This window comes from Vicia villosa, unplaced genomic scaffold, assembly GCF_029867415.1.
Source record: "Vicia villosa cultivar HV-30 ecotype Madison, WI unplaced genomic scaffold, Vvil1.0 ctg.000253F_1_1, whole genome shotgun sequence".
Lineage (NCBI taxonomy): Eukaryota > Viridiplantae > Streptophyta > Magnoliopsida > Fabales > Fabaceae > Vicia > Vicia villosa.
Genome location: NW_026705106.1, coordinates 1,094,345 through 1,106,861, shown reverse-complemented (window position 1 = coordinate 1,106,861; position 12,517 = coordinate 1,094,345). Strand labels below are relative to the sequence as shown.

Below are 12,517 nucleotides of genomic sequence, written 5' to 3'. Positions count from 1 at the left end.
AATATTTTGTAGGATCTGAACCATAATTGATTATCAAACCTTCACAATCGGTTACTATGTGAAATATACCTCATATTTGATCATACAATTACCATACTAGATTATAGACCACATTTCTCTTTATAATCGATTACAAATACTTCTTAATTGGTTATGCTTAGTTTTTGAAAATAGTTTGACTATTTTCAAAGGCTTTTTAGAAGAAATTTAAAAGAGATGAATATTTTGAAAAAAAAATGTGAGAGTGATATGATTTAAGTATTTGGAGACTAACACACTTGATTTACATAATTGATTCTAGAAAGATATAAAACTATAGCTCCAAGTCATATGATAAACTTTTAGCAGCTAAGCCTGTTTCTTGATATTGTTCATTTGTATTTGATCTTTGAAGCCAATCATCTGAAACTTGTCACTTTTTTTTTAAGTTATTATTTCTTATTCATTTGTTGATGATGCTCTTGATATCTTACTTTGTTACCCCTTGGATTCATTAAAGCATGTTAAGCACATAAAATCACATTCTCTCCCTTCTTGATGATGAAAAATCATCTCTCATAAAGGTTGATTAGAAGAGAGGTTAAGGTGAAGAAAAATTGGAATTTTAACTTCCACTAAAAATTATAGCGAGTATACTCACCCTGATATACTCCCCTTAGGAGTATACTTCTTCCTCTTTGACATTATCAAAAAGCAGAGAACAGACAAACATGATGTCAAGTAGAAGATGCATAACGAACATAACAATAAGATAACGGGGAAATAACCAACTAAAAGAAATATTACTCATATGGATGATAAAAAGTTACAAATAGCATGAAAAGAAATACTAAAATATATTGAAGAGTAATTCAATATTCAGAAGATGGACTGATCTTCTGATGGTTACTCAGAAGATAGTATTGACCAGAAGATGTTATCTGGGTCCCATTAGCTTAGCTGTTTAGTAGTAAGGGTACTTTAGTATTTTGTAGTACTGTACTGTTTGTACCTTAGACTTGTTCACTAAGTTTAATGTTTTAGGGCTTATGTGGCAAGATTTTCTTTTCTTATAAATAGCCTTGTAATAGCTATCATTAATAGCAGAATACAATATTTATTCTCACATCTCTTTTGCGCCATTATTCTATTATTCTCTTTGTCACCATCTTTATTCATTGTGCACCAACAATTGGTATCTAGAGCTCCGGTTCCAAACACAGGGAAACACGAGTGAACGTGAGTTTGTGTGACTGTGTGATTGATTTTGTTTTTGGGAAACAAAGTTGTGTTGAATCACATTTTTTCTTGATTGTTTGTGGGTTGGGAAACACTGTGTGAGTGTGAGTGAAATCTGTTTTTGTCTGCACAAGTTTAAAGATGAGTGGAAGCAACTTGAATACCAAACTTCCAGTTCTTGATGGTAAAAACTGGAATAGATGGATGATTCAAATGCGTGTATTATTTGGTGCTCAAGATGTTCTAGATCTTGTCACTGGAGGATATATTCCGGTTGCAGCGGATGCAACGGAAGAACAAAGAGAAGCGCAGAGAGAGACGAAGAAGAGAGACCAAAAGGCGTTGTTCTTCATCCATCAGTGTGTGGATGTGAATGTGTTTGAGAAGATTGCTGATTCTATGACGTCAAAGGAGGCGTGGGATATACTGGTCAGGTGTTACGGTGGTGACGTATCAGTGAAGAAGGTGAAGCTTCAATCCCTGAGAAAGCAATATGAGAATCTCAACATGAAGAACAATGAGAAAGTCTCTGAGTATATCTCTAGAGTGATTGTGATCACTAATGAGATGAAGGCTTGTGGAGAAACTCTTTCTGAACAAGTAATCATAGAAAAGATATTGAGGTCACTTACTCCTCAATTTGATTATATTGTTGTATCCATTTAACATTCTAAAGATCTGGAAACCATGAGAATAGAAGAGTTGCAAAGCAGTTTAGAAGCACAAGAGTTGCGTCTGACTGAGAGAACTTCTGAGAGAGAAGTTGAGCAAGCTCTGAAGTCTTCTTTTGTCAAGAAGGACCAGAAGCATAGACGTGGTGATAGATTCTAGAAGGAAGCCTCAACTTCTGATGAGAAGAGATATCAGAAGGGAAAGGATAAGAAGAAAGTTCAATGTTACTGTTGCAAACAGTTTGGCCATTTTGCTAGAGACTGTTTGGCAAACAAAGGAAAGAGATCAGAAGAAGCAAATATAGCTAGAGGAGGATCAGATGGTGAACCTGTACTATTGATGGCTTCAGAGTCGGACAAAAGATGTTCGTCAGAATGGTGGTATATGGACACTGGGTGTTCAAATCACTTGACTGGAAACAAACAATGGCTGATAGACTTTGACTCTGAAAGGAGGACAAAGATCAGATGTGCTGATGATAAGTACCTATATGCAGAAGGTATGGGAAATGTCAAAGCCAAAGTGAAGAATGGAAAGACTGTTCTGATCAAGTATGTTTTGTATGTTCCTGGAATCAGAAGCAATCTGATGAGTGTGGGTCAGCTCATTGAGAAAGGTTTTTCAGTTGTTATGAAGAACAACCTCTTGAAGTTGTATGATTCCAATCAGAAGTTGATTATGCAATCTGAACAGCGAATCAACAGAACATTCAAGGTGAATGTAGAAACAGCTGAAACAAAGTGTCTGAGTGCTGAAGGCTCAGAAGGTGATAGTAAGTTGTGGCACAAGAGGTTGGGGCACTTGAACTATAGAAGTCTGGGGCATCTAAGTTCTAAGAATCTCGTACGTGGCATTCCTAAGATTGTAAAGCCTGAGAAGTCATGTGAGGTATGCATGAAAGGCAAACAACCCAGATTGCCATTTGTATCAGAAGTTGCTCCAAGAGCAAAGCATGCTCTGGGAGTAGTGCACTTTGATGTGTGTGGACCATTTCCAGAACCTTCACTTGGAGGAAATAGGTATTTTGTGTCTTTTGTGGATGAGTTCACAAGAATGACGTGGGTAACTCTCATTAAATTTAAGAATGAGGTGTTTACAGAATTCCAGAAGTTCAAGGTGAAGGCTGAGAAGCAGAGTGGTCAGAAGATAAAGATTCTCAGAACGGATGGTGGAGGCGAGTATAACTCTACAGAATTCCAGAAGTTCTGTGATGATAATGGAATTGAGCATGAAGTTACTGCTCCTTATACTCCTCAACACAATGGTCTTGCTGAACGTAGAAATCGTACTTTGCTTGATATGACGAGAAGTATACTTAAAGAGAAGAAGCTTCCTCATAATCTATGGGGAGAAGCTGTTGCTACTGCAGCATATGTGCTCAACAGGTGTCCAACGAAGAGGCTGAAGGAAATTGTTCCTTTAGAGAAGTGGACTAAAGAGAAACAGAGTGTTAGTCATCTGAAGGTTTTTGGTTCTGTGTGTTACAAACACGTTCCAGAAGCTAGAAGGAAGAAGCTGGATGATAGAAGCAAAGTGATGTTATTGGTGGGGTACCACAGTACAGGTGCATACAAGCTCTATTGTCCAGAGACTAACAAAGTTGAAGTCAGCAGAGACGTCATTGTGAAGGAATCAGAAGTTTGGGATTGGAGAAAGTCTCAACCAACTTCTGATGTAGAGATAACTTTTGAAGAAAAGTTAGAGTCAGAAGATGAAGAATCTTCTGAAGACGAGTCAGAAGATGAAGCATCTTCTGAAGATGAGTCAGATGGAGAATCTGATTCTGATCCAGATTCTGATGATGATCCAGAGTCTGGTGGTAGTCATGATTCTGGAAGGGAAAACTCTGAAGACATAGGGTCTGGAGGACAAGCTTCTGGAGATGATCATGGAGGAGGTGACTCTGGAGTAGCTGACTCTGAAGTAGCTCAGCGACCACAAAGAGTCAGAACTATACCAAGAAGGTTTGCAGATTTTGACATGTTGCAAGACACAGAAGTTGACTCAGAAGGAGAGGTCATTCAGTGCGCCATGTTAGTAGATTCTGAACCAGTGAGTATAGAAGAAGCGCTCAAGAAGAAGGTCTGGCTGAATGCCATGAAAGAAAAACTTGAGGCTATAGAAAGAAACAAAACTTGGAAGCTGACAGAACTTCCAAAGAAGAAGAAAGCCATCAGCGTCAGATGGGTTTTCAAAGTAAAGCTGAAGCCAGATGGATCAGTTGGTAAACACAAAGCAAGGCTAGTGGCTAGAGGTTTTCTTCAGAAACCTGGACTAGATTACTTTGAGGTGTTTGCCCCTGTAGCTAGACATGAAACAATCAGACTGGTGATTGCGTTAGCTGCGAACAGAGGTTGGTACTTGATGCATCTGGATGTAAAGTCTGCATTTCTGAACGGTCCATTACAAGAGGAGGTATACGTGTCACAACCCCCTGGCTTTGTGAAAAAGAATAAGGAAGGGATGGTGTACAAATTACACAAAGCTCTGTATGGATTGAAGCAAGCGCCCAGAGCTTGGAATTTGAAAATTGATTCATTTTTCAAGAAGCAAGGGTTTCAGAAGTGTGAGATGGAATATGGAGTTTATGTGCAACTTTCTGGAAGCAATATGATTCTATTGTGTCTTTATGTTGATGACATATTTCTTACGGGGAGTTGTCCAGAAGATCTGATGAAGTTCAAGAAGGTGCTGATGAATGAGTTTGAGATTACAGACCTTGGGAAAATGTCATATTTTCTAGGGATGGAGATTCTGTACTCAGAAGATGGTATCATTCTGCATCAGTTGAAGTATGAGTTAGAACTTCTGAAGAAATTCAAGTTGGAGAATTGTAAAGTTGCTGTTACACCGTCAAAAGTGAATCAGAAGTTGGACTCTGATTCTGAAGGTGAAGATGTTGATGCTACGGTATTCAAACAGCTGGTTGGTTCTCTAAGGTATTTGTGTAATACCAGGCCTGATATATGCTATGCAGTTGGATTGGTTAGTAGGTTCATGAGTAAACCTAAGTGGTCCCATTACCAAGCTGCTGTCAGAGTCTTGAGATATGTCAAGGGAACTCTGAAGTTTGGCATATTGTTTCCTTCTGGGAGAAAGGAAGAATCAGAGTTATTGAGTTATTCTGATTCTGATTGGTGTGGAGACAGAGTTGATAGAAGGAGTACTTCTGGATATTTGTTCATGTTTCTGGGAGGCCCTATCTCTTGGAGTTCCAAGAAGCAACCTGTTGTTGCTCTATCAACCTGTGAAGCTGAGTACATCGCAGGTGCTGTAGCTGCATGTCAAGCTGTGTGGCTTCTGAATCTATTAGAAGACCTAAAGATTAGGGTGAAGAAGCCTCTGAAGCTGATGATTGATAACAAGTCTGCAATCAATCTTGCAAAGAATCCGGTGTTACACGGAAGAAGCAAGCATATTGAGACTAAGTATCATTTCTTGAGAAGCCAAGTCCAGAATGGAACATTAGAAGTTGTGCACTGTAGCACTCAGAAGCAAGTGGCAGATGTTCTGACGAAGGCGATCAAGACGGATCAATTTCTGCTCTTGAGGGATGGAATTGGCGTTGTCAGTTTTGATTGAAGAATATGAATTAAGGGATGGTATTGAAGAGTAATTCAATATTCAGAAGATGGACTGATCTTCTGATGGTTACTCAGAAGATAGTATTGACCAGAAGATGTTATCTGGGTCCAATTAGCTTAGCTGTTTAGTAGTAAGGGTACTTTAGTATTTTGTAGTACTGTACTGTTTGTACCTTAGACTTGTTCACTAAGTTTAATGTTTTAGGGCTTATGTGGCAAGATTTTCTTTTCTTATAAATAGCCTTGTAATAGCTATCATTAATAGCAGAATACAACATTTATTCTCTCATCTCTTTTGCGCCGTTATTCTATTATTCTCTTTGTCACCATCTTTATTCATTGTGCACCAACAAAATATATATAAACAATGAGTCAAACATGAAAAACAAAGGAAACTATATAACACTGCTATTTTGCACCATCATCATCATCACTACTCATCTCAGAATTAACATCCTAAAATGGAGTAGAACAAAGATCCTTAAGGCATCCAGAAGATCAACAATGTTATCCAGTCTGGTGCATAAATGCGAGAAAATCTTAGAGTGATCCTCAAAACTTTTGGAGTGATCATGGAGCGGAATGTTTTTCTCTTGTGAGCTTGCAATGATGACTTGGAAACGATCTTCAGATGGATGATATGTAGGTATGTCAAAGTCAAAATCTACTAGATTTGTCCCTTCTTGTTGGTGAAAAGTTGGAGGAGCTGGAGGATTCAGAAGGTTGACGTATACTTCATCCCTCTTTAATATATTTATTTGATTCAAATTAGGTTTTCTGATCCTCGATTTTCTTGTATCAAATTCTTCTCCTTCAACACCAATTGCATCATGCAATTGAATTTTTGAAATTATAACACCATAGGATAACCAAGTTTTACCCATCCGACAATCTATCATGTGTTAAATAACATCACTAACCTAATTTATTGTGACATTTTTTAGAAGAAGAAATAATACAATAGCATCTATTTTGAACAATGGAGCATGAATAGATTTCCTTGGAAATCCTACATTTGAGATGACATAAAGGAGAAGACGACAACTCATCGACATGTAATCAACGGTTAGAGCCACTTCGTGGCCAGCAGTATGATCAACTAAACATAATTAAGCACCATCCTAAAGTTTAAACTATTCATCCAGGTCGTCACAAGAACTATTAGATGAAAAATCAGTGCCTTCACATGGTAAGCCAAGAATGTCACCAAACTCAACAATAGAAATAGAAAGTGAAATAGGAGTTCTCCATATGTTTGAGGAGATGACCACATCTTTGAAGCTAAGATGTATGTAGAAGATTTTCATTAAATAAGGATATATGAGCTCAAGTTTACAGCAAAAAAAATCTTTTAGATCAACATTATTAAAAAAAATGCATGTACTCAAAACCTTGTTATCTCAAATATTTCTCATGAAAATATTTTGATTGAAGGATTGTGCGGTTGTGGAAGTATTGATTCAAATTTTTTTCTTGAGAAGCATTTGAGAAGTAAGTGGAATCGAAGCTTGAAGAAACAGATGATGAAGTGCAGATATGCTTGAGAGTTATTTGAAATTTTAGTAGGTGATGATTTTGGTGCAGAAATATAGTGAAAAAAAAAAGTAGAAGTGAGGGATACGAATGAAGAATAATGAAGGAAAAATTGTGCCTTTATAACCACTTTGTAATCAATTATGAACAAGCTATAATCAACTATGACGTGAATATTATGGGGCGGGAGTGAGGATGAGAGAAAAATATATTGGGTGAATTGGGAAAATGTGTGCATACTGCAGACCCTTAGAAGAGGGGGGCTTAGGTCTAAAAAATCTGAGACGTTTTAACGACGCTCTCCTAGGAAAGTGGTCTTGGAAGATTCACTGGGAAAGAGGAGGCCTTTGGCACAAAGCCTTATCTAATAGATATGGTGATCTGGTTGGGTCTGCTAACAGTAGCTGGAGAGGGTGCTCTATTTGGTGGGCTGATTTAATTAGTTTAGATTTAGGCTTGGGAGAACCACCTAATGAATACTCTGTTAGAGGAATTTATAAGAAAATCTCAGAATCTACAGCCATCTCGCCGCCCAATCTCCCATGGGTGAAGATTTGGAATAATTCAATCCCGACTAAAGTTTCTTGTATAGTTTGGAGGCTATTCCATAACAGGATTGCTACAAAAGATAATCTGTTTAAAAGAGGAGTTATTGGACAGGGATCTTTATTATGCTGCAGTGGGTGCGGAACCGAGGAATCGGTCTCCCATCTATTTTTTGAATGTCCATTTTTTGCAGGTATCTGGTACTGTGTATCCAAGTGGTTCGGCATATCAACTGCAATGTGTAACGGAGGGATAGCGCATCTTCTTCAATTTGAAGGACTCATTGGAAACGGTAGAGTTTTCGCTGAGAGAATCAAGGTGATATGGTTTGCCTGCATCTGGTGCATTTGGAAGGCAGGGAATGATAAGCTATTCAAGAACAAGGACCTCAATATGATTAACATAACAGAATCTGTGAAAAGATGGTCTTGGAACTGGTTGAAAATCAAATCCAACAGCATAGTCGACAACTTTACTTCATGGTATTTATATCCCAGAGCTGTCCTGGGATGTGTCGATTAAATCGTCAGTCCGAGTTCAGAATGCTGTTTTGGTGAAGTTCCCGTCATCTCGAGTGCAAAAATGCTGTCTGGCGAGGATCCCGTATATGTCCTTGTTTTGCTTTGGTTTCCAGTGCTACATCATTTTGTTGCTGTCTAATGTAATGTGTTCGTGGCGGCAATTCTGGAGCGTATTTACTATCTCCTTCCAAGAGCGTCAAGGCTGTTTGTATAGGATCGCTTCGTTTCGATTCAGAACTACATAAATTAGATCTGGTGCATCCTAGCTCTTAGAAGCTCAATCGGCTTGTGAAGGACATAACCATCTTAGAGCAGCAGTATAACTGTTTTTTTTTTTGTTTTCTTATGATTTTATCAGTCATTATGTTAGTCTTACAGACTGTAGTGGTGTTGCCCATATATATTATCTGCCATTATGTTAGTTTATTAGGACTGCAACTTTTGTTCCCCCTGTTCCTTACCATGGCAGTTGGTGTTTGGTTATTCTGCTAAGCTCCTGTAACCTTACAATCTTGTATCTTTGGTTTGGCATAACTTATGCCCAGATCAGTTTAATAATATTTATATTTTGGCCTTTTCAAAAAAAAAAAAAACTATGACGTGAATAAATCCGCTTTGCATAATTGAATAAGGAGCGCTTCTAATCGATTACTTATGATGTTTTTCAAACCATAATCGATTACAGTGGAGGTCGTAATCGATTATTCATCGCGCCTTTTCGGTTTGAACTCTTGCGATTGTTATGCATAAGGCACGATCAATTATGAGGCGAAAAGGACTTTGCTTTTTGATATTTTTGAGAACTTAGTGCACTTGGCCCATTATGTTTGCACATTCTCTTTTACTTTTTGCATAATACTGATTTTAACAAAGAGTAGAGAAAGTTTATACTCCATTCATTTTTTAAAAAATGTCTCATTTAAAATATCATCTTTTAAATTATTTGTCCGTTTAAAATATTAACGCAATATTATTAGTTTTTCCAAGAATATATCTTTATGTATACTATTTCAACTTATCTAGGTAGCATGAGTACATGAATAAGATTTCATAACGCAACGAATACATACAACAATAATAATAATAATATACAATACTGATTCATTATGAAAGCGATGTTACACCCATTTTTTCCAGTGCAATGGAAAAGGTACCAGAGTTATAGATGGTAGATTACAAGGCAGAAAATAACATAAGAGGAGAAGCAATTAATAACAGACCATAAGCTATTATGAATCAGAAGTACTCCTCAGTCCTTCCCTTGAAACCAATTTGACCCAAAGTGAGGGAGATGAACAGTCCCAAGTGCCAACAGATCAGCCATAACCTGTTTAACATGTTTGCCTTATTATGTCTCAGAAGGAAAACTATATTCAAATTTGAACAATTATAAAATGTGTCCACCAAAGGTTCCATGGTCTAGCGGTTAGGACATTAGACTCTGAATCTAGTAACCCGAGTTCAATTCTCGGTGGGACCTAATTATTTTGCAAAATACATGTTTTTTTTCATTTTTTGTATACAAGAGCACTTGTTCAAATACAGTTCTGGACATTTGAGAAATTAGTACGCACAAGATACTTTACTGTCTATTATGGCCTTTAAATTAGTCTCTACTTGCACGCACAAGATACCTTATACCTATTATGGCCTTACACAACTTGAAAAATAAGTTTCTGCAGTTGGCCGACTGTTTTTGACACTTGATAATGATTATGAATGCATATTGCTGAGAATCAAGTGAACTTAAATAATAAAAGTGAGGGAAATGACTGACCAAAACTGTGAAGTGAGAGCAGGAGGAGTAGGGAAGTGAGCAAGTTCAGTTCCAATGCTATCAAAGAAAAGTCCAGTCAGACTTTTACCGTCAATAGCCGGTATGCTAGACGGTGCCAACCAACCTATCAACCCAAATCCAATCACATTGAAATCCCTCCGTAGCCAATCCCTCTGGAAGCTTCACACCATCACAAATAATGTCACAATTCATCTTTTACATCATCAAAATATTTATTCATAAAGATCAAATAATTCAATGTCACACACCCCAAACACGATACAAATACTGATATGATGATTTCGATAATAATTTTAAAAAATTAAAATAAACATAATCATAAGTGTCAGTATAAGAGGTACCGATGCTACGGAGTTAAAAACCTGACAAATCAATCTTATAATAAAAATTACCATGTAACTCTTCCACCATTTCCTCTTGCCATAGCTTGTCTCAAAGGATTCCTAGCGGTTACTTGTGGTTTCACAAATCCTGTAAACGAATCACAATTAAAATAAATACAAGCGTATTAAAAAATGATACATGATTTATTATATGTTAATTAATGACATATATACCTGAGGTGAGACGTGATGCACCACCCATTCCTACGACGGTTGCAAAGGATGTTGTTGCCATTCTAGTATGTGATTTTGGGGTGGACAATGCAAAGAGATGTGAATCAGATATGTGAAGAATCTAGTGGTGATGGTAGTTTTTGTGTTCCAATTATTATTATTATTGTTGGCATCTATGAAAAAATTGAATCTTTCTGAATAGATTAGGTTTGGATTACGTTTTCGTGGATGTGGTGGTTACTCAATGACATCGTGCCACATTGGAGCGTTTGGGATAAAGTGGGGTCCTCATTAATCCCTTGGTTGGTCACTCCATATCGAGCAAGGATTACAAACTACTAGTAGGAATCAACATTTTTTTATTTCGACGTGGAAATTAGTTATATGTTGAGAAGTCTAAGTATGTTTATATGTCGAGAAGTCCAAGTAGGTTTTTGGTATAGTGACGAGTGTCTCAGACTCAGATAAAAAGAAGTATGTGTATTTGTAATGATAGCATATCAATGTTTAAGCTAATAATGTTTGAGAAGTGTAAAATTGTAAGAGTATATTGAATCGTATTTTGTGCGATCTAAATTCACATTTACATGTGAGCGACGGTTAGAACCGTCATTGACGAACATGACGCTCTGTATGCGAGACCGTTGGATGTATTCTAACGGTTGAGAAGTGCATGATCTCTAGGTGAGAGAGTACACATGTTCGTTAGTGATGGACGTAGTTTTGAATTGGACTGAATTTATTGGGTCATTTTCCGGGTTAAAACAGTCGTCCCTCCAAGTCTTTTGTATCAAATATGAAGTTATGATTGTTAGATTTGTCGAGACTAGCCTAAAAAAGAGTATGATTTAACGTTCCACGACCTTCGTTTGATTCCTCAAATGGGGGAATCGATTAGTGGTGAGATGCGTGGGGGTAACTATTGACCAAACGACTTCAAACACTAGATGAGGGACTTGTAAAAATGTTTTTTTTTATAAAACGATTGATATTACTTGGACAATTTTAAGAAGAGAGATGAAGCAGAGATTTAAGCCCCGAAAAGTAAATAATAGGAAAACAAATGAGAAAGGATAGGAAAGTTCACGCACGAATTTATATTGGTTTTCCATAAACCACACAACATATCAATTCCTAAAGATATTCCTTTTAGAGTTACACTATCAACTTCGTCATTTATCACAGGATCAACCCCACAATGTTCTTACAATAGGCTTTTACCTAAGTTCAGCTTGCAACCTTTACAGTAATATCAATGTTATAAGATAATGATACAATTGATGTACAATTACATCACAATTTGATTCAAACAACAGTTACACAAGCAAAGTTCTTACTTAAGCATTTCTCTCTCTTAACGCTAAAATAATTCTAAGTGTATACAATTTTTCTAAGAAGATAATGAGTAAGAGAGAAGAGTGGTATTCCAAATTTGTTATGTTGTGACGAAGTGAACATAAGTCCACCTTAAATAAGGGAAATTTTGGCTAAAAGAATTTTGATCGGAGCTACTCTCTAATCGATTAGCCAACAGCGTAAATTGATTATGACCTGAGTTTTTAGGAATGAAAAGTGTTTCGGGACGACCATATCTACCTCGATCTAGCCATGCCTTCATTTCCCCGAACACCATAAGTCGAAGACGTCCCGGATTTAGATCAGGTATTCATTAAGCTTTTAGAATATTCTCCTGGCCACTAGACTATCAAAGGCCTATAAACAAGATATATGTGCCTGATGTGTGTAAGCCTCAAGTGCACGGTTGTGTCAAGTAGTAAAAAGTATTTATCCCATAGGGAGATGTGTCAGTACCAAATCTTATTGCAACTATGCTTATTTAAGGTGATCGTAAAAAGCTTTGTTTGATGCATATTAAAAAATAGATTTTAACCGCTAATAAAAAGGCAGGACTAGGGATTATGATCGTTCAATTATACTTACCTATACTATTATTCATGTTTGCATTGCGAGAAGTTCTAAGCCATTTTTATAGAAAATTAGATAAATTTGCGCGTTACCCACTTTGGTGGTATGCGTATCTGAACATGTTTCAAGCACAACTATGATATTCAATTAAGAGCGTTACGT

The 12,517-nt window shown here is 37.0% G+C and overlaps 1 protein-coding gene and 1 non-coding gene across 2 annotated transcripts; one reads left to right on the top strand and one right to left on the bottom strand.

Annotated features, from left to right (window-relative positions):
• Positions 1-9,152: 9,152 nt before the first annotated feature.
• Positions 9,153-10,595, bottom strand: LOC131625993 (photosystem I subunit O-like). Its single transcript, XM_058896822.1, has 4 exons — positions 10,430-10,595; positions 10,265-10,343; positions 9,852-10,031; positions 9,153-9,401 (listed from the first exon to the last, which is right to left on the bottom strand). Exons 1-4 carry the CDS (start codon positions 10,488-10,490, stop codon positions 9,311-9,313), a joined length of 411 nt encoding a protein of 136 aa, XP_058752805.1. The 5' UTR covers positions 10,491-10,595; the 3' UTR covers positions 9,153-9,310.
• Positions 9,483-9,554, top strand: TRNAQ-CUG (transfer RNA glutamine (anticodon CUG)). The gene has a single exon. It is a non-coding gene; the product is annotated as a tRNA-Gln (tRNA).
• Positions 10,596-12,517: the final 1,922 nt, after the last annotated feature.

Coding starts and splice junctions, on each gene's coding strand:
- LOC131625993 (XM_058896822.1), bottom strand. CDS start 10,490: ATGGCAACAACATCCTTTGCAACCGTCGTAGGAATGGGTGGTGCATCA. Junction 10,344..10,429: donor TGCATCACGTCTCACCTCAG/GTATATATGTCA, acceptor ATTCGTTTACAG/GATTTGTGAAACCACAAGTA. Junction 10,032..10,264: donor AATGGTGGAAGAGTTACATG/GTAATTTTTATT, acceptor GATGGTGTGAAG/CTTCCAGAGGGATTGGCTAC.